This window comes from Tachypleus tridentatus, chromosome 11, assembly GCF_004210375.1.
Source record: "Tachypleus tridentatus isolate NWPU-2018 chromosome 11, ASM421037v1, whole genome shotgun sequence".
NCBI lineage: Eukaryota > Metazoa > Arthropoda > Merostomata > Xiphosura > Limulidae > Tachypleus > Tachypleus tridentatus.
In genome coordinates, this window is record NC_134835.1 from 41902761 (window position 1) to 41926788 (window position 24028).

At 31.9% G+C, this 24028-nt stretch overlaps 1 protein-coding gene across 4 annotated transcripts in view; it reads left to right on the forward strand.

Moving 5' to 3' along the window:
• LOC143232022 (uncharacterized) overlaps window positions 1–24028 on the forward strand; it is an 80224-nt gene that overhangs the window by 45124 nt on the left and 11072 nt on the right. For all 4 annotated transcript variants that reach the window (XM_076467006.1, XM_076467008.1, XM_076467007.1 and 1 more), the window contains 3 exons: window positions 1982–2058; window positions 7530–7704; window positions 9205–13965. In XM_076467006.1, the coding sequence (XP_076323121.1) occupies window positions 1982–2058; window positions 7530–7701 (249 nt within the window). In that variant the 3' untranslated portion in view covers window positions 7702–7704; window positions 9205–13965. The remainder of the gene's footprint in view (window positions 1–1981; window positions 2059–7529; window positions 7705–9204; window positions 13966–24028) is intronic.

Genomic DNA, 24028 nt, shown 5'->3' on the forward strand with positions numbered 1-24028 from the left:
AGTAAATCGCTACTTTTAATATTTATTTCCCTACTAATCAAAATGTTTGATTATAATTCCGTTTCTTGAAAAAGAAAGAGAGAGAGAGAAAGAAAGTAAGAGAAAAAGAACGAAATAAAAATCATTGTTTAAATGGACTTAAGCTAGGGAGCCTCAAAAACTTTTAGGACTGATCGCAGAACAATATTTTTAGTGCCAATAGTACTTACTTAGCGAACGAAGAATTTTTTTAGAACTTCAAACTATCAACGTGTTTTATTTTTTTTTAATTCACAGTAACAGCAGATGCTAATTTACTTTGAATCCTCAAAGAAAAAACTAAGAGAATGTGAAAAAACTTCAAATGTTTGTTTAGTCTCGCACAAGTTACTGTCCAATATTAGAACTCTTAGTAGGGCTGAAGAAAAAGAAACAAATTTATAATATATGCGTAATTGAATATAACATAATAACATATGGATGAGTAGGGACTTACGAGCCACCCTGTAGAATAAAAATGTAAACAAAATAAATCTCATATATATAAGAGTTTGAATTTAATACTGTAACTTTTAACAAAACGGTTTGATTCTACTAATGAGAAAAGATAAAACCAAAGCATAAAATTACTTTAATATGTTCCAACACAAACAACAAAAACTTTGTTAATTATTCATTTCATGTTTAAACAAACAAATGAATTAAGTTTTGCCAAGACAATTCGAACAAAGTTTCCACCAATTGAGACTATTGAGCTCTAATGCTTCGCTAGATTTTGATAAATAAAGCATCGAAATTATAAGTTTAATCTGATACAAGTCGTTGTCCGGAATGGTATTTCACTGAATACCAGATTTAATCAATTGGGTTGAACTTAATGCAGCTTTACCTTCAAACTGTCGACTTGTTTTTATACATCATATTGAATAATTTTGTCTTTATCTTCTACATCACTTTGTTCAAAAGAACTGGCCGAAAATACTAAAATCGCTCACCATCTACAATAAATACATACAGGACTACAGCATTGATTAATGAAATGAATAATATTATTGATGCCTGTTTTGTGTTTGTATCTCGTTCATTACTATAGGCCTCGTGTAACCAACAAATCTATGGGCTCACGAGCAAACATGATGAATAAATAGTTTGGAAAAATGTGTTGAAAAAGCCGCTAGAACCTACATTGACTTAACAGATGATTTTTGGCTTAAAATATACCCCTGTTTGTAAAATCGTGTTTATAAGCAACGTTCACAAGCTATCATTATGATATAAAACATATTCTGAGAGCCCCGAGTATTAGAGATATTATGACACAACTCACATCAATTCTGTTTGCTAGTCTTTTCAGCCACTCTTTTATTATTAGTCCGCTACTGTTTTAAAGCCAGAACTGAGTGAAAATAATATTTCAGAGATATGTTTTTGTCTTTTATACATATTTCACCAGAAATACTTCCTTTTAAAAGTAGAAACCGTTAGCTTTTAACTTGTGTTAGACACGACTTCATATGCTATTTACAAAATCTCTACAGTGATACCTGTTGTAACAAAAAAGTTTACATATGTAACGAATCGGTATATGTTGTACGCCGATAAAAAAACAAATTATATTTTAGTTGCTGTTTCTTGTGAAAGATTAATCAAACTGAAGTGTATTTCATGCTAAAGGCCATTGGTAATTTTTGTTTTTAACTATAATTTATCAAAAAAGGGAATTTGCATATCATTAGTCATTTTCAATTCTACGAAAAGTGAACTGACTAAAAAAAGTTCCTGATAACTGCTATGTACAAATGTTTGTACGTAATTATAGGTATTAAGACGCAACGAAATCGTTAGTGTTTTCCTTACTGACCTGAAACTATGCAAGGATGTTTCTGTGCTAAATACATTAACATACTTTGGTATAGAGCAGCACTACAGAGGTAATTATTAAGATATAAGTATTTTTTTTTACACTTACATTAGATGTTCTCTGCTTTTCTTTGACTGTCAGATTCTTCTTAACCAGGGATGCGAAATCGAAAATGTGACGTCAGAAGGATTTACCCCGCTTCATCTAACAGTTATAAAGTAAATACATTGCATTTGTATTTAACATAAGTAACTTGAAAAGCTGTAAAGAGTGTTTTATGTTTAGAAATACGATTATTTGAGTTATTAACACCTGTGTTACTGGCAGATCCAAGAGGGTTAACTTTAGCTCAGGTGATAGAGGACTCGCTTCTGTGATGTAGAATAAAAGTTGTTTATTTTGTTATCATTCATAAAGTTACACAAAGGGCTATCGTATGTCTAAACCAGGTTTCTAGCAATATAAGTCAGCAAGTCATACCATAATGTTACTGGTAAGCAAATAAAAGTTGATCTAACATCGAAAAAAATTACACGTAAATTGTGAGACAATGGTAACTATCTTCGCATGAGAAAGACCCTAAAAGGTAAAATATAGGCTACCACAATCCTGAGATAAGTCCCGACTATGAGACTTGTTTGCAGTAGTTTCAGTTGCTAAAAAGTTTCTCTGTAGCAGCAGTCGCCGCCGTTCAACAGATGATAAAAACAGAAAATAAATAAACGATTAGCTAGTTTTATAAGGTATAAACGTGTGGTTTGTAATTTCTATTCTTGCCATTAATGTAAATAACTTAGCAAATTATCACAGTTTGTACACATCAAAGTCAGACATTAGAAAAATAAAATGTACGTCAAAAATACAACATGACAATTTAAATGAATACTCATTACATCAGTACAAGCATTCAAATTCCCATTTGTCTAAACTTTTAAAAATTGAATAATTTATTTCCGAGTTGTTGTAAAGAATTAGTAAAAATCTAATCCAGTTATAGCAATCTTAAAATTTAAGTATCATGTAATTCTACAGTTTAACTTTTTTTTTTACAGTATTGAAAATAATCATGGAAGCAGTGAATGAAATAGATATTAAGTACATTAAGTATAATATGATATTTTCACTCTCTGTTGTATTAAAGTGAATTGCACCGAAAACATTGATAATTTAAACTGTGATTGGGTGTCATCTAACCAATCAGATAGTGCCACACCAGCATAATGTCTACAAAACATACAATCAGTATTTTTACCAGTAGTATGATGAACATACTCATGCCTTCCATGACAGAAATGTAGAATGAAAGACGTGTATAAATTAGTTATGTATGTGTTAGCGAAGGGTATTCCATGCGATAGATTTGTTTCAAATTTTGTCTCCGTAGAAACAATCTGAAGAGGATAACTGGTATTGTAAATACTATAAGCAGGCGAGGTAGGAAGACAAAACTCTTTAAAAACTGATGTAAAATAGCATCCACACCTATGAGTAGTTACTATTATAGATACTATAAACAGCCGATGTAGAAAGACCAAATTATTTAAGATTAATGTGAAATAGCTTTCACACTTACAGACAACTAATATGGTAGATACTCCAAGCAGTCAAGGTGGAAAGACTAAACTTTTTAAGATTGACGTGAAATAACATTCACACTTACAGGTACAGGTGTAGAACAGTAAGATACTACAATAGATAGCACAATATTCTCCTAGCAGACCTAGCTAGTCAAACACCAAACTAAAAGACTGAACTGGGCATCAGGTTTCAAACAATGGGATAAGAAAAGCGGAGAAAAGTATTCTTCACAATTGAATCCAAATTCAAGATGAATAGAACAATACTGTGACTAATAGCAGACAGAAGAATGATAAACGTACAACATCTATTGTGAAATAAGTTGAGAAAGCAACAAAACTGTTGGCTGCATCTGAGTCATTGGTGTTGAAAATGTACACAAAATTGGTGGCGCTATGACTGGTAACAAGCACAAATGAATTGAAATCTATTACCATCCATTGTGTCGTTCCACCAGAAACAAGATCTCCTGGACATGGATTTATCTTCCATAGTGACAGTAATCCCAATCACGTATCATAAATGTTGAAACAATGCGTGGGAGATGAAACAGACCACGAGAACACTCGCAAGTAAAGCTTGGCCTGCACATATTCTGATATGAATATTATTAAAGCTCTGCATGCTTATGTTGGAACTGACAAGACCAATCAACAATTAAACAACTTGGTTGGTTTGCAAGGGGTAAAACGTGGCAATTGGAATAATAATTTGTAGTCGTTAATTATTAAACTTACATAGCTTAAAAACTAGCTGCTCTATTCTGTTTAAAGTAAGTAATATATGCTAGTGCATTATGCAACTTATTATTTTTCTCTATAATAATATTTTGTACTAAGTGTAATTGATCATCAGTTACAATTACTCATTCTTTATTACACACTATCATTTGTGTGTTTCCATATTTATCCAGATCCATGCTCACCTATTAGTGTGTTTTTTTTCTCACGTCATTTCCACTTTTGGTACTACTTGTATATATTTTTTTTTGTATGTTTACTTTTGTTATTCCTAAAATCCTCTTTTGCTGAATGATAAAAACTTATAATTACAAGTGAATATATCCAACATTAAGGAATATATTTCACCAATGGCACAGCGCTATGTCTGCGGACTTTCAATGTTAGAAGCTGGATTTCGATACCTGTGGTATGCAGAGCACAGATAGCTCATTGTGTAACTTTGCACTTGACTTCAAATAAACAATCTATATGAGTTTTTTTTTCTCATATTTCAATATTATAATTTATATCGATAAAGTAGTAACAAAACTGGAAAATGTTGAAATATAGTTTGGTAATCGTGTTTCAATAAATTCTAAGTTTTAAGAATTTCTGTTCTTAAGAGCAAACCGAACATTTACAAATTGTTATTGGCTCAAATATATGCGTGGGGCTGCACAAGGGTCATCTGTAATAGCCATCTCTAATTTGACAGACAACAGGAAAGGCAGCTATTCAACAATACCCACCTACAACTTTCAGACTACCTTTGTCTGATCGAAAAGAGCTTGGTCGTTTCTCTTACAACGTGTCGAGCACGATCTTGCAGCAACGAAACGCGACCCGTTAAATCTTTGATTCATATTCCGGTACATTTGAAGAGTAAATACAATAAAACCTGATCATTACATTCTGCTCGTGCAGTTGATTATACTTAGCACCAGATGTTCTCGTATCGTTGTATATATAGGTGTTTTAAGTTATTTCTGGTTTTACTGCTGTATGGGTACACGAGAATAAATCACATATACAACTCCTTTACTCTTTTGGACACATTGTTTACAACTGTTCTGATATTTCTATAATTTGTAGTTGATATATAATAATTTGTTTGTTTGTAATACTCCTTTAATAATTTCCAACAAGAGCAATTAGCTAACACTAACAGAAGATGATGATGCCCAGCTGATATGTGTGTTACTAGCTGTCATTAGATCGATGATAAAGAATGCTGTCACGTGGAAGTTTAGCTAAGCAATGTTTGAAAATGTGTTTCATATTTTTTTGCAACTACCATTGTTCGATTTTAATTTTTACTCTTTCACTATGAAAAATAATGGAATTTGGAGTTGAGCGGCACCTTATACGTACGTTGGTTAAACGTCTCTAGGATCTAGGTATAATTGTTCTTAATTTTGACAGACAAAACAGCCAACCAGCAGCGTCCATCACCACAAGGAGTTTTCTGGTTCTTTAAATCGAATTAGGAAATAGACTTTGATAATGAAAAGCGTATTCACAAACAACATGTTTCGAGTTCTGTAACTTGCAATCCGCAGCCCGAAATTCTAGCACTTACATCATCCTAAGCCCATTTTGTGAAAAAAAAAGTTTGATATTTTCTTTGCAATTACAGTCTTTATCAGGTTTAATTTTTATTCGATTAATATCTCAAAACTATTTAGAAATAGTAAAAGTGTAAAGTTGGTTACCTGATGGAAACTGAAGATATCGAGTAAGTTATATTAAGTAATGAGAAATGATTTAATTTTTCGGCTGGTAATATCCGATTGGTGATTTTGTGGGGTGAAGTAGTCATTAGGTACAGCTCTGATTTTGGAGCTGACGAAACGGGTTCGATTCCGTGAGATGATATAAAATTTTCTCTGCAATTTAAGCCATGAGTGTGTTCTAAGAGTGACAGTCATTCACTTAGTGGGGGTGGTAAGCGGAATGATGCTGCTTTCTATTTGGACAGTAACTCAATGTTAGAGATGGTGGCTGATAGTCATGGTGGATTTTCCATAAATTCAAGTTACGAATACTTGCGTGTGTATATAGGATTGAGTGCATTGTATTAAAGCAATTTTAAATATGCATATTAACAAATTAACCCTAGCCAATATAAAGTCGCAACAAAATGGAATGCATTAAAACTACATATTGACATAATTTGGCGTCTCAAAGGTAGTGTGACTCAAACAGGAGACTTAGAATTCGTTTTACTTAAACACACTAGAAAAGAAAGGAACATTGGTAAGCTTGGGGAAACCATAGCATCCAGGAAAAAAAAAAAAACAAGCAACTAGTTGTACCCCAGCTGTCTTAAGTAAAGGTATGACGTTTTCTAAAGACGAGAGCCCACGAACACAGGATTTATTGATAAAAGCTACCTACGTGTTTCAAGTAATAGTACGCAACGTAACCAAGAAGGATCTCCATCTGTAAAAATGACACAGATCACGTGTACAAAAGTTGCTTTGATGAAATATCCCCAATTGTCGCATAAATTAAGCATATAACTTATCCATACGAATATATACAGATTAAGTAAAGATATTTTACGCGATCTGACTGTTGAAAAAGTCGCTGAGAAACTGCCGTCTTTGTACAGTACATGTCTTATAGAAACCTACAAGTAAGAGGAATATGGTTTAGACAGCTCGTTTAGCAATGGAAACTGTACATCAGACCTACTGTGAAGATAAACTGTCAATAGAGCCTGACTAGTCGTGGCGAGGTGGAGTGTAACGATGTGGTGAGACCCCAAAATCGTTTCAATATAATATACTCAACTTTTGTAATTTTATTTTGTATTTTAACCTTCTTTTTTTTAAATGGCTTCACTTTCATTTCTAAAAACATCAAATAATTATAGTGTTTTTAAAATGAAATTGAAGCCATACTGATATTTTAAAATTATTTTTCATATAATGCCAAAATATTTAGTTTCTCAGAAAAACGTAAAACTCACTTTAGATTTTTTATTCGTTTCGTTGCTGTTAAATTCAAAACTACAGAATGATTGACTGACCCGGCATGGCCAGGTGGGTTAGGACGTACGACTCCTAATCTGAGGGTCGCGGGTTCGCATCCCCTTCGCGCCAAACATGCTCGCCCTTTTAGCCGTGCGGGCGTTATAATGTGACGGTCAATCTCACTATTCGTTGGTAAAAGAGTAGCCCAAGAGTTGGCGGTGGGTGGTGATGACTAGCTGCCTTCCTTCTAGTCTTACACTGCTAAATTAGGGACGGCTAGCGCAGATAGCCTTCGAATATCTTTGCGCGAAATTCAAAAACAAACAAAACACGATGGTTGTCAAAATGGAATAAGAAAAAAATGTTGGGAAATGAAATATTTGTAAATTAACTATTTTTATCCTATTTTAGTGATCATGTCGATTGCTGTAAGCTTCTTCTATCTATGGGAGCCAACATAACACGAAGAGATGCATTAAACAGAACAGTTCACGACATTGCGGACGAATACTCTCTTGACGAAATGAGAGAACTACTTGATAACTACTGCAGACGACTACAAAAAATACAGAACATACTGTAAAAGGTATTGGAAGGCTTATTGAAGAATATAATAATAAAGAATGTTTTATAACGGTACCAGTGAACGTGTTTTTTTGCATACGTACTGTCTGGTACAGGATAAAATTAATTCATGACTAAACTGGAACACAATTCATTTTTTTTTCTCAACAGTTGAATATAAGTAAGTAATGATGATTATAGGGTAACATAAGTACTAAATAATGTACTATAAGATGAAACGTAGGGTCTACAAAAGTGTTTTGTTTTAAAGGTAAATAAAATCAAAATTAAGAGTAACAACTTTTCCTTGGTTTCCAGCTGTTTACTATTTGGTTACAGAATATCCTTCTTCCTCTAACCTTATCATAACAGTATTATGTTATGACTGTCGAACAGTCGAAACTTGCCTTCAATCAAATATAGATACCAAATTTACCACCATTGGCGCAACGGTTTGCGGCTGCAGCGACACGATCGGAAATTTTTCTGAACCAACAATATAAGTGCTTAAGATAGTGTGGCGCCAGTTTTTCTCATCCTATAAATATATACCGTAAAAAAATGTTTTCTGAAAAATACAAGACAGTATAGTTTGTGTATTGTACGAGTGGTCTATCATTGCATCCATAAACATGTCAAGAAACCAGATTGGCTGTAAATCTAGAAACAAGATAAGTGATTAAACTACCTTTGTATCCGTGAATAAGTAACTGAATAAACTGTTTTTCTGCAAGCATGACAAGTGAGTACAGCGCATGTTAGTATGTAAAGGCTTCTGCGCAGTTTGAAGGTTTTACCAAAATACCTCTTTGAATTATTCAAGTAAAATACTATTTCAAACAGTTGCTTTACGATAAAATTCCCTCGTGACCAACAGAAGTTTAATGAAGAGAATATCTAGTCTCAAAGGTCTCTAAAACATGGAAAATGAATCAAAATGTAGTAACTCATAATTCTACATTAATCCAAGCTACATCATATACATATTTAGTAATACTTTGTGCTTTTACATCAAGCCATTGCAAATGATTTGAAATAAAAAAGAGATTATTTTTGACTGAATTTTGTGTGTTTTTTTTTATTATAGGTGACTCCTCATGTACGCACATTGTACTCCTGTACTAATCCAGATTCAGAACTTTGTATAAACTAAGTTGCAGGATGCCTTTTTTATTGTTAATATTTCAACTTACGTGGGTGTGTTTTTAACTTATTAATGTTTCTCTCAACAAACTCATAAAGTTTGTGTTTACAATAATTATAATCGAGTCTGATGTTTCATTCAAATGTTGTTTTTCATGCACATCTCTTTGTTTCATTCGAAACGAAATCGGTTATATCGAGTGATTTCCTAAATATTCTACATGCCCATATATTTCCGTCACAAGCGAGACTGAAAGTTGTAAGTGCAAAGAAAGAAAAAGGTGCGATTATAATTTTTTATTTTCAAAATATTCCTTGTTGTGCTCCTAAAATTGAGATGCGTTATAAAATTATTCTTTCTTCTTTTCTTTTATTACAGGAGATGTTCCTGAATTTCCTGAAAACCTAAGATTTTTAAACACTGAAGAGTTCTGTGGTAGAAATCATCTTTCTCGAGTGATCTCAGGTGACTCTGAGCGCGTTAAAATACAATCAGATTTTACAATGTCAACTAATGGGTCCGGTTTTAGTTACATATTTCATAAACTGATCCATAATTTCATGCTCTTCCAGTACATCATATTGTTTGACGTTAAAGAGTCATCAAAGGATAAATATGTGTTGGATAAGTTGTACTTGTACCGTATAAATTATACAAAATTGTACTATTTATAATCGCAAGATCACGGAAGAATGATAGTTTGCTTAAACACAACAGATAATGATAATTTTAAGCTAATGATGAATATAAAAATTAGATAATTCGCTTCACGGGTGAATTCTGCCCGTACTCGCCAGGTCATGAGTGCGGAAACTATTGTTTTATGGCGGTACTAGTACCGGTACTTATTTGTATTGCTTTGTTGTTGTTTTTATGTTTATACATAGATTTTTTTCTTTATCAAAAATAGATCCACTTCACCCAGCTAAGTGCTTCTAGGCTTTTGTTTGAGAATTTCACCCCTGAATTTCGCTTTACAATATTAGTGCTATTAAAACAGCAGCGTTTTGCAAAATAATTTTTTCTCGTTGAAAATTCATACTGCTGGGTTTATTATATTCATTTGATATTTATTTTTTACTTTAAAAACCTCTGGTATGTTCAGAGATATTTAGCATCATAAGTTCGTTGTTGCCTTTTAAAACTTTTTATGTGTTCTTCGCTCAGATGAACCTGTCAGTAAAGTTTATTGTTCCGTTTCTGGAATTTTTATTTTTTAGGAAACACCAAGCGTTATAACTCAAGTACTATCTTTTAACAATATATATATATATATTTATTTAGGAAGCGTGTTTGTTTTTTGATGTTTTACGATTTATGATTTCCTCCCTGGCGGTAGCAAGCATTATACCTTCGTATTTGATTTCGTAACTTACGTTTATCGTTAAATTTCAGATAATCTGAGTACCCATCAGTATAAGGTGATTGATTAACTCATATAGCATGTTATTTAAAATCGAAATATTTAACTAACTTTTATTTAGTGGTTTCGTGACATAGATGCCACTCCTTTGGTATATATGTTTACCTTTCCACATAATGGTAAAATAAACTACTACAGTTATGGCGTAGTAGTTAGTGTGCCTGGAATGCGAAAATGACTGTGAGAGTTGCGTCCCGTTATTTCAAAAACTGCGCTACACTTTAACAGTAGTTTCATTGATAACGTGGGGTTAAAATGGTTAATACATATCATATTTGCTTCTATTATACTTTTTTTTATTAGGAAGATTATTTAACATCATTAATTTAGTCTCTCGTATTGATTTTGGACTAATCTAAAATCTGCTAAACTGGTCGAAAATCATGTGATGTTATTGGATTATACGGTTGCAAATATCACAGACAGTGAGGTTATCCAAGTAATGAATGAATGCACTGTAATCGCTGTAAGTAAAAACGGTATATTAAATTGTCTTTATTAATTTATGGGCTAATTTTTATTTCTGGTCTGTGTACGTAGCTTTCTTTCGTCAGAAGGCAATGATACTTCCTTGTCACTTGACCTAAAAGTAACGTGTTTCGATGTGTAACCCCACTGAGTATTATTTAAAGAACTGTCTCTACTATAAATAAGTATTTATTAGAAACTTTGAATTGAGATAAGAGGCATAAGAAACCGGGAACTGGTAAATAACAAATATGTGCATTTTCTCACTTGCTGCATGCAACTCATTGTAGGAAGTGATGTTAAATATATTGAACGGTAAATTAAAAGAACTGAAGTATTGTTTCTGTAATAAACAGCGAAACCTTTCTTAATGTAAATAAACGTTTGTATTACATAGCTGTTTTAAATATATAATATTTCTAGAATGTATAACGAAGTTTGTTACTGAGAACAGAATAATCGTGGCAAGGTTGCATCTAAGAAGAAAAATGCCTTCATTGTTCTACTAGCAAACTGTAAGAAAATATTTTGTGGGTATTTAGATTATTGTAGTGTTATGGTAAAAACAAAAATTAACATTGATTAAATAACATGTATTAAACTAATAAAAGGCCGTCCTCAAGCGAGTGACGTTTTGGTAATTTAAGATAATCCATTTCCGTTCTAAGAAATGATTTAAACGACTTATTTCAAAGAAGAAAAACTGCTTCATTCAACGTTTTAAAGCTTTAATAAATAGAAAATTAATTATCTTTATTTTTGGAAGCATTATTCTTATGATTACTAGTAGAATTCTAAGGTTAAAGTCAAAACGTCTAGAAGTTGAGTGATTATCGCAGAATTTGAATTTTATCTCGGTTTTGTTTTCATTCTTTTTTATCCATAGAACATTTCAAATAATGTAAATTATTCACGAAAATAATACTGATCGAAATTAATAGCTTTTTAAATCATTTTCAAAATATTCTTACTGATGTTTTACATGTAATGTCATTTGTGAACTGTTTTAAATTTTAAGATTTTGCTTCATAAATACCCATCTCTAACGTTGTTCTTACCTCATAGAAATTGATGTTACGAATCTGTTTTAAAACGTTTATTGTACAGAAAAGCATCTTATTAGTAAACATCTCTCAAAAAACGTAACCAAGAGAAACTTTAGCACTTAAAATGTGGCGGGTAAACTTACAACTTATGTCTCTTTTCCACCATTACGCGATGCACTATTTTATATATTGTCTCGTGTTCTTTCATAATCAGAGTTCCAGTATCGGGAAAATTATGTATGTAACACGTAAGCAAAATCTGCGCGGCTTTTCATGAACCAAGAAAGAGCTGTTAAAAATAGGAATAGCGGGAATTTAATTTACATTTTTAACATGGGTGGCGTTTTGTTTGAAATTGTGTCTTATCAAATTTACTGTTTTCTTTATTCCGTTGCTTTAAGCACGGTTGATGTTGTTTTTGTTCTTTTTCCTTTTTGTGATGTTTCATGTTATAACATTCTCAACTAATGATGTATAGAACTTGTAATCAGGGATCATTCATCTCCAGCGTCTTTCCTGTCACGTGCTTGTAAATCACTTGGCGCGTATTTGTTAATAAGCCGCTTTAAATCACCAATCCTTTGTACCGTACTGTGATATCTTTATAATGTGGACATTAAGTGCTAAAGAAAGGTAATTCCTTGCAAAACTTAAGTCTGAACAGATTGAAAATTAAAAAAAAAAAAAAACATGCACGGATTACGTTTCCTTTATATTGTTTTTAGTTATCAATCACGTTGATAATTCAACTTAAGGAAGTATCTCTTTTCTTTGTACTGATCTATGAATAGTTCTGAAATTTTTCTGTGATTGCATCCTTTTAAAATTTACCAGAATATTCGATATTTAAACTTATATACAGGTTATTTGATACTTCCTCATTTAGTATTTGTAGTTTTCAAAAGTAGCAAATAAAAATATTGTATCGAGGGCTTTCAACTTCACTAGAGTTCTTCACTATACCCACATTTAGGAGTACGAATCATTTCAGTGGTGTATTTAAGTAGGGGCTAGAGGAGGCTCAGTCCCAGGGTCCATGGTCTTAATGGCGGCCCGTTGATAATTGTATTCTATGTAAAATTACATCGGATGTAAGGTAACAAAAATTATTAGTCTCTGGGCCCAAATAACCATAATCCGTCACTGCTCTTATTATCTGGTTTCTGCGAGCTTAAAACAGTAGTTTAAAAGCACGTAGTTCAATTTGGCCTTATTTTTAAGTCCACGAGGCTTAACCATCGTGTAATGCTGGTTCAATATTAGACATTGGTTTTAAACATTTTATCAGCACATGTACGCTAAGTATTCACTGTTGCTTACATTACATCATATCTTTCACTAACTTGAGTACACTTTGGTTCAATGCGTCGTAATAGATAGCTAGATATTAATCATGAAGCTGTTGTTTTTTTTCCACAACGTTATGTAGTCTATCTGTTGGGGGTTATCTTGATAATCAGATCAAGAATATTGATAGTCTACCTATTATGTTGCCTCGAATTTTCTTACTTTCGTGACTGTAGTAAGGAATAAAAATAACAGAAAATCAAATATAAAATTACGAATGTGTAACATTACATGCATTATTCATTTCCTTCAATCAGTTATTAAATAGTTTTTGCGTTACCGCAAACACAAAGCGTGTAGTAGTATGTGTATTGACTCAGACTCTTGCCTAAAAATCGGTTTTTATAAATATATATTTATGAAATCCGACAAAATCAATTTATTTTACTCTGTGAAGAATTTCAAATATAGATATCTCAAATTTAGATTAGCATAATTAGCATGGCTGTATATGTGCTAAAAACAGTGATTATATCAAATCTTGTGATAGAAGTATTTCTATAATACGTTTATGATAGCTCAGATTTTTTAAAAAATCACTCGTAAAGTACTAGAATCGTTTTTTTTTAACTAAAAGTTTGAATACACACGTCAAAAATGAAGTTCGCAAGTTCCCAACAAGGAACTATGTCTGACCATTATTCAATTGCGTATAACATAGTTTCTTCGATTGGCCATCATTTCAAACGGGACTCGTGACTAAGTAATAACTAGTGGAGCTATGTAATTATTGCTAGCAAAACCTGAGCTGCTCTTCACAAGTTATCTACCCAATATATATCTAGTTATATTATGCCCAGAACATGTGTCCTAGTTAGTATGAGAACAAAACGATCGTTTGAAAATACTACTAAGGTAAATATAACTGTAGTTAAATAACGTAATAATTGTTGGTGTTGAATAATTAGCTTTTCTGTATACATTTGCTTCTAATATGAACACTGACTTATATTTTTATTTTTTTCATGTTGCGCTACAATATGTAGGATTAACAATATTCTTTGTTTAAAATATTAAGTCGTGTAGCATGCTAAATTTAGTACATTTATTTAAACACGCAGTTATTTCAGAATTTGTAATTTTATTGAAACAGTCATATTTGTGGCTTTCAGGTAAATTCTTCAAACTTGTCTCAAAAAAGTTTACGAAAATTTGTGAACATGAAAACTGTCAAAACATCGCGTCCTGAACTTGTTAGCAGATAATGCTTCCTATTACAAGTCCTTGCACTTGTCGATGGGAACGAGGTACAGCGTTAAATACAGTGATGGTGTTTATCACATCATCTTGTGTTGTTCTAATATTTTATATTGAGTTATAATTTAGTGACGCCCTATTAATGTGATATCTCAGGCTATGCTTGAAACAACCAGATTTGCAATGGCATTAGGTTGGTAATAATAATGGGATACTGTTATGATTAAGTTAAAATTTGGTGTTTTCGCGTTATGCATTCTAGATATGTGATGTCATTCTGATAAAATGTAAGGTAGATATTTTTGTAATGTAATAAATATGTGAAGAATTGTACACTATGCCATGTTGACGCAAAACCCTTAACTTCACACGGAACCTGTAAACTCACGTAATGTTAAGAACTACATGAAGTCACAGTTTTGTATAATATTTTCACCTTGGAATTACAAGATTTTAAAGAAGTTAAATATTTGAAAATTGTGTTTAGTAAGTTATCATACCCAGTCTGCTTCTCATTAATGTTGTTGTCATTACTGTTTTAGTCCTCAAAATATTTATTCATAATAAAGTAACATACACGTGCATAACTGCGCGTTTTACTTTTAATATAAATATTATTATTTTTTAAATAAACTGTTTCTTTGAAAAAAACAAAATATTTTATGCATAGAATGATTTAAAAGTCACGACCTTACTATGATTTTTTAAGTCTGTTTTATTAACTGTGACATTTTCTTTTGGATGCCTTTGACGTTTCAAGAACGTACGGAAGTAATCCTTTTGGGGCACTGTGTCATGATATCGACAGTACACGTTTCGAACAATTGTAAAGTCAGGACTTTAAAACAAATGATGGTGTACAGCTTTTTGCGTTATCCTTTCTTTAATTTGAGATCTTACTGAAATTTTCAGTCAAAATATTAATCAAAGGTAACATTTATAATTGTATTAAGCCTCACGTAACTATGCCATTTGAATAACTGAGTAAATACATATTCGAACTGTTGAAAGAATAAGTTAGAAAAAAATTAGTTTCTATTTAAACATTATGAGAAATGTCCAGTGTACGTTTACAATCACTTAAATGTGCCTTTGCACCGTTTACTACTGACGTAATAAAATATCTTAAGAATGTTAACTTTTAGTAAATATGTATGCATATACGATCACTCTTTCAAAATATGAGCTTCTTTTCTTATATGCCATCTTACGCAGTTCAAAAGTCTTGTATTGTGCATGAATTTATTGAAATAAACAGTACTTGTACTATAGACCTATATATTGTTGCATTAAAACTAATAATTTTGTTAACTTTTCCAGTATCTATGTACATACATATAGAAATATGTAAAATTAATTTTTATTTTAGAGGTTAACATATTAATTCCTGAAATACAACTTTAGACAGTTGTTTAATCTCAAATGTATTTGTTTGTTCAAAATAATTGAAATAATTATTAATACTATTTAACGTTAAGTACCATATTACATATATTGTTGATTTATTGTTGGGTTTTTTTCCAATGTGTTCCTATATTGTTTTGTGATTGAAATGTGATTACTGAAACGTGTAATTAGTTATAAGTGAAAACTTTTTTTAAAAATATGGGAATTTCGTGACGACATCCCATGGTACAAATGACCATGATTCTGACAAAGCATATGGAATCTCAAGGTAAAATTAATCACGATTACAGAAACTCGATCACCCAATGCTTTCGAATTTTTTTTAAAAAAATCAGCCCTGATGAAATAACCTACTTTAGAGAATGATTAAATATTAAATAAAATTTGTTTGTGATTATGTTCGGAAAGAAAAGTGTTAAAAATTTATATAAATTATTCGTACCAGGTAGCACTAAAACAACTGCTGTCAAAGTTCCTTCCAGGAATACCCTTGATTTGATATTGTTGGTTAATGAAATAAGTCTGTTCGTTTTTTGCACACTCTCTGCCTTAATATTTTGCACAGAGGTATTATCACAATGTAAAATATTTTCCAGATAATAAAATAAACTTTTTCTCTAATAAGAAATATTTTGATTATCTTTTTTACTTTACCCTTAATAATTCAAACGTATTTAAAACTATATTTCGTTATCAAGATCGCTAGCTTATACAGAACTTCGTGGCACAAACATTGTTACATTAAACTGACATATTTCTTTACTTTTTGATAGTTTGGATGATATACTTTCAACGAAATTGTGATAATAACAAAAATGGGTAAATGTTATAATACAGGGTGGCCTGTAAGTCCCTACCCATCCATATATCTTATGTATCCAGTGTATCTGTGTGGTGTTACCAGTATTCTTGCGCTCATGTACCCACGTACTTGTCACAATACGCTCTTCAAGTGTAAATGGGCTTACATCGTTCATATTTCTCTGAAGAAAAAGAAACAAATTTATAATATATGCGTAACTGAATATAACATAATAACATATGGATGAGTAGGGACTTACGAGCCACCCTGTAGAATAAAAATGTAAACAAAATAAATCTCATATATATAAGAGTTTGAATTTAATACTGTAACTTTTAACAAAACGGTTTGATTCTACTAATGAGAAAAGATAAAACCAAAGCATAAAATTACTTTAATATGTTCCAACACAAACAACAAAAACTTTGTTAATTATTCATTTCATGTTTAAACAAACGAATTAAGTTTTGCCAAGACAATTCGAACAAAGTTTCCACCAATTTTTTGTAAAATGAAACATGCGAGTGGTGCTTTTCGTGCAAGTTTAATGTCACTAGTAGAAATAGCTTTATCGTTAAAAATATAATCAAACATTATTCTAATTTTGTATACACTGAAACAAATCCGTCTGTTCGTTAGTTAGCAACTAATAATTTAATGCATTATCATTTTAATTTGTATGTTAATATCATCTAATATTGAAGTTAATTATTTATCCAAGAATTAAGCCTCTAGGAAACTTCAGTAGTTTAAATGAAGTATCTTGTAAGCCCATTTAATGATTAAATTATTAATATGTTGTATTAAAAATTTAAACAATATTTAATATCTTATAACACCACCAGAGTATTATGCGCGTAAGCACGTCTAGTCGAAACAATATCAACCAATCAATGTCAATGCCAGCTATATTTAATTAATCAAATATATTAGCTAGTGGCATCTGCACCGGGAAATGATGGAATACAAACAACTCTTTTCAAAAAAGGCACTCCAAAATTATTTGACCACCTATTAGCCGTATTTAATTTATCTCTATACTTTGGATACATCCCAGTTTCTTGGAAGCAAGCTAATATTTTAATGTTCCACAAAGAAGGAAAACCAGCCAATAAACCAAACAGTATTCGACCGATCAGCCTGACCAGCTGTGTAGGCAAAATTCTTGAAAGAATAATAAGCAATAGACTCTCCACATTTTTGAAGATTAATTCAAAATTACCAGAAGAACAAAACGGATTTAGAAAATATAGACAAACAACAGATAACTTAATTAGATTAACTGAAACAATAAACAGTTTTAATAAAAAAGAATTCACTGTCGCCTGCTTCCTCGATATCGAGAAAGCATTCGACACTGTATGGCACAATGGTCTTCGGTTCCGTATGTATCAAATGAGACTACCGCGAGAAATTATTCGCTGGTTATCTAACTTTCTGGAAAATAGAAAATGTAGAATAAACGTAGAGGGAACTTTCTCGGAGTTCTTCACTCCAGAAGCTGGCGTCCCTCAAGGAGGGGGTGGTTAGCCCTATTCTCTTCATCATGCATGTAAATAATATGCCACTCAAAGACCCAAACCATGGACACGCGTCACAGTTCGCTGATGATGTAGCAATTTGGAAAAGTGCCCATACACCAGAAATAGCAGCCACTTACTTACAACCACAACTAAAAAGATTATGTGAATATTGCGAAAAATATAGAATTAAAATAAATACAGCGAAGACACAATTAGTAATATTTTCAATATCAACGAAACATCAAAAAGTTCAACCCCAGATCTACATGAACGGAGAGCTTCTGCAAACTGCTACATCTGCAAACTTTAGAGTAAACATATGATTCGAAACTTACATGGATAAAACATGTAAATAACATAAAAACTAAAACTTGGCGAAGAATAAACTATGCTAGGAGTCTAACTGGTAAAATCTACGGAACAACACCAGAAAACATTATTAAAATATACAAGACATACATTAGACCAGTAATAGACTATGCAGCTCCTGCATGGATCAATGTAAGTGAAAAACAAATACAAACCAAACTCCAAACATTACAGAATACACTAATTACATCAGCATACAGAATACCTAAAACCACTTCCTCAAAGTTCATGCACAATTACTCAAATACACAAACAATACCAGATACATCTCTACATAGTACAATCAAATATTTTGATAAAAATTAGCGAAAAAATGAATTGTTATGCGAACTAGACAGATATTGCATATATGATGAAGAGAGACCTAAACACCTCTCCCCGTTAAATTTGTACATCAGATCTTTAAGATAAAATCAAATTTAAAATAATAATAATAAAATAATGCTAAAATAAAACAGGCCACCTACGTTCTAGACTTATTTAAAAAAATGAAAGAACAACAGAAATGGACATTGCCCTGAAAAGGACCAGATTAAAGTTGTGATAGTACTTCAGCCATTCAGTATTTATTCGAAATATATTAATCAGGCCACTCCAACAAAGTAATGGAAGGTGGAAGAGGTCTAGTGTACCTGACCCTTCTGGGTATACAAATATATATACCCAAACGCCTAGAGATAGATAGATAGATGGCATCTCAAACAGGGAATATATGGAATACTGTCCAAGTTTCACTGTGTCGTTATTTGGGTATTGATGTTGTTAAATACCCAGGAGGGTCAGGTACATTTGACCTCTTCCTCCCTCCCGAACGATTATAGCGTCTGTCTTTAGGGTTTGTTTTTTTTTGTTTTTTTTAAGCTTTGGGCCAGAGTAAAAGTATAACAACATACTCAGGCCCCTTTCAGGGCTTAGTCCATGCATGGACGAACAAGAAGTTTTTGGGTTTTTTTTCCTTTTATTATTTCTTTTGTGTTTTTTTTTCATTTTTTTGTATTTTCATATATATATATATATATATATTTGTATTTTTCTCCTTTTTCTCGATAGAGAGAATGCTACTACTACTTGTAGTAACACACACACGCACACAAAATAAAAAAAGTAATAATAATTATTATTATTCAATACTTTCAAAAGAGAGGAAAAAAATGATTAAAAAAGAAAATAATAATTATAATAATAAAAAGAAACCAGGACTAAGTGTCTAGTGCATAGTGGCCAGCTTGTGTTACATTTCTTAAATATATGTTAAAAGGGGAGAGGTATTTAGGACTATTTACATCATGTACGTGATATCTGTCGAGATCACACATGAAGCCCTTTTATGCCAATTCTTATTGAAATATTTTAGAGAATTATGCAAGAGTCTTTCAGATATTGTGTCTATGTTTGCATACTTGTGCATGAATGTGGTTGAGGTGCTACGTGGTACTTTATATGCTGAAGTTAGTACTGAATTTTGTATACGTTGAAGTTTCTGTACATGTGTGGGTGCTATGTTAATCCAGGCCGGTGATGCATATTCTATTGTTGGTCTAATGTACGTTTTGTAGATTTTAAGTATGTTGTCTGGTGATGTTCCTTGGATTTTACCTGAAAGACTTCTTGCATAGTTTGCTCTTTTCCAGATTCGTATCAGTACATTTTTTATATGTGGTAGCCACGTTAATTTTGAATCATAGGTTAGACCTAGAAATTTAGCAGAAGTAGCAGTCAGTAAAAGTGATCCATTCATATAGAGTTTTGGTGGATCTTTTTTCAGCTTATTCAGTCTGCTGAATAATATGACTTGGGTTTTTGGAATTTTGATTTTGTATTTCTGGCAGTATTCTTCGATGTTATTTAGGACTGGTTGTAGGTTCGTTGCTGCTATTGACGGAGTGGGGGCACTTTTCCAGACTGCTACATCGTCAGCGAACTGTGATGCATAACCTAAATTTCAGTCCGACAGAGGCATATTACTCACGTACATGATAAATATAGGGCTAACAACCCCTCCCTGCGGGACTCCTGCTTCGGGTGAAAAGGACCCTGAGTGGGCCCCATTTACATTTACTTAACTTTCTGTTCTTTCTTATCCATCAGCCCACACAGCAAATTATCCACCTCTGAAATTATGATTTCATAAACATACAATGATGAATCTATACCATCAAGAATCTGTTGAAGTTAAATGATTTGTAATGTTACAAATCTGTAAATGTCCCTTAACTGAGAATAATTTTCAAACTGAATATCAGAAGACAGGATAAAACTCTGACCAGAACTTGGACCTTTGATTTTTATTTAAATACATAATCTTTGGATGGAACTATAACTGAACAAAAAGATCTTGGTATCGAAATGGATAAGTGCCTCAAGTCATTAAAGCATTGCCCTGTTTCTTTTCACTTAACTTTTACAAAATTAGGATGTATATTTACATATTAATAAGAAGTTACATTTAGAATGTTTTGTCTTTTGGTATCCTTACTTAAAATAATACCGACTCACTGAAAATAGCACAGAGAACAGCTACTAACATGATTTTATAGGAACAGATTAAGATCTGTTTTCTTTTCAAAAGAGGAAGAAGTAGTCTTATTGAAGCTTATAAGATTATCTGGGTGATTAACAAAATAAAAACCACCTAATTCCACTGATATATTTTAAATTAATTCCACACCAAGTCACAAGTTTAAGATTTGGAAAAGACTAGCTAGGCTCAGTTAAAACACTATTTTTTAAAAGTGTAATATGAATTGTGGAATAAGCTGCCACTGACAATAGCACTTTTGTAGAGTTTTAGATTGGAATCTATAAGTTACTAAAAAGTAAAAGTTATGTTCAAAATATTTTTTTTCAAAGTTGTATGTGCATATACAGGCTTGAAAGACCATCTGTATATATGGGAATGGATGGATCGTTTGAAAGATGTTCAGCAAATGAAGAGTGATATTTCCAATCAGGAGTATCTGCCTTCCTCAGATGACTCAAAGATAGGCAACAGTTGGTGATAGTAATTAGCCATGGTAGAAGGGGGCGATTTACAGATACTGCTATTCAAAGACAAATCCAATTTTCCTGATTGTGCCTGGAAATGAAGGTTAAAAGGAACTATGGCAGATTTTCTGCTATAAAAAAGGTGTGGTCCACTGAGAATGGAAAACACAACCACAAGTAGGATCCTGTGGTAAAGAGCAAAGTTTGGAAGCATACATAAGAGACAGTTGCAACGACAAATATACAGAGGGGGTTCATGGGACTCCACGTACAAACTTTGGATTGGAGAAGTATGAAAGGCCCCAGCACAAGGCCCCATTAATACAACAATTTATATATGTAAAAATGGCTGGTATGGGTTGAGAAGATTTTTATATAGAGGACCGAACAACGTTTCGACCCTCTTCGGTCATCGTCAGGTTCACAAAGAAAGAAATAGATAACTGACTGATAGCCAACCACACATTTGAAGGGGTTGTGTAATTGAGTGTAGGAATGTAGAGGGCGTGCTTAGATTTTTCTCTACAAGTGGGTTTTCTCATCATCACTGATTAATACAACAATTATTTTGTATAATGCAAAGTACCTTATCACTAGTATTGTCAAGGTTTATATACTAAACATGCCCTTTTAACTGAATAATGTGCCCAAATATAATATTCGTCTAATTTTGAAAGGTTAAACTGAAGAAAATATGTCTTTTACACTTCAGTTGTAAATATTGTATTGATCAGTTTCTAAATACAGGAAACAACTATTGATGAATTATATTTTTTGGACATCTTTCACTGAAATTTTAAGTGTCAATTTTACGAAAGTTATTCAAAAGTTTATATGCTGGGATATACTAGTCATTGATCTTCACATGAGTATTTGTCATTACCAGGAATGTTGCTTCCACCAGATTCAGTGTATTCATTAGATTTGCATCCTTGAACCTTTGCTTCATCCTTATCTGACTCACATAGCATTCCATCCACTGCACTGGATATACAACATTTTTTGAAACCTTAATTACTGATTTTCAGTGGTAGTTGTTTGTAAAATACTTCATCAAATTGAATGTGTACAAATATGCATATACAGTATTCATCTAAAAACAATTGTTTCTGCATAAAATTCACTCTGAAACAATACACTCTTTGTACAGTCACATATGAGCTCAAAAATATAAATTTATGCCAAGGCAGATATATATAAGTATTGTCCAACCATGACTATCACCAGATGTATTATTTAAGCAATCATGTTTGGTTGATATGGAGCTGGAATATACCAGTTGAAAAATGCAGTAACTTGGTGATTTAATCAATGGCCTTTTAAATGCTAAACCTCAATGAAATTGCTGCAAATGGTTGTTCGTATACAAGTTTTACAAACTTAGAAACAATACTGTATTTCTTCCTCAGTGAAAAGTCAGCCAGCTTGAGCAAGGCATGACAATATTAACTCAGAACTCAGAACATTACAAACTTTTAAAATCTATAAACATTCTTGGTTAAATTCTGTAGTTTTTTTATTAATAGGTGTTAAACACAATTATGGCTTCCAAGGCATATAACACACTGACTGTAGCTGCTCAATAATGTTCTTCTATTACTGTCTCTCAGCTAGTTGACCTTGTATGAATTACAAGAGTTTCACGAAGTTTAAACAATGTTGTTAGAAAATGAGCTTGGATTTGCATTAAACAAATATCTTTGATTCTTGTTCTCTTACATTGTGCCAAAGACTGCTGTTCAACCACAGCAAATAGTGAAGTTGTTTTCACATTTTCTGAGTTAGTGGTATAAAAACATTTTAAATTCTTGTTACGTATAAAACAGTGTAGAAGTTCAAAGATTTATCATACATATGTATTTACTCATTTGAACCATATAATATGTTACATTATTTTGTAGTAGAATGTTTAATTCTTTTTATATTTAATTTTTTCTCCTTATATTTTAACATACATGCTTTGATATTTGCTAAATAATGCTTTAAACTTGATATTAGTGGTTCCATTTTCCATTCAACATTTGTTTTTAATAATTAAAACATAAACATAAATGTTTAATTAACACATATAAGACCACTGTGTCCAGTTTGGATTATTGTAGTGGGTTTTATGTCTTAAAGAGAAATATGCTTTAATACTTTATTGAAATAAAAGTCATTTTTTGACCACTGATCATTCCTTGCCTAAAACCTTATTACCATCTGTATGTTTAATGTAGCATTTGTGTAGTTGTAAGACTCTGTTTATTTTGGAAGTTATACAGTTTATTTAATTGGGTGCTTAGTATAAACATACTGTGTTTACATGTATATTTTATCAAACTTTTCTTGGGAAAATATCAATAGTTGTTTCACTATGGTTCATTATGTTACTGATGGTGCTTTGTTACATTATCTACCTGATTCATAGATTAAATAAAATCAGCGTGTTAAAGATTTCTTATTGGATTTCTTTGTATTTTAGTAGTTGTCAGCATTTATGAGGGCTTTTAATCTTTTCATAAATCTACAGTTTCAAATTACATAACAGTGACAATGAATAAGTACACATTATGTATTATAAACTTTCAAATTACTTTTGTAAGTTAGATAGGTCAGCAGGTTCAGTATTTAATAACTCAAATGGTATAAGGGT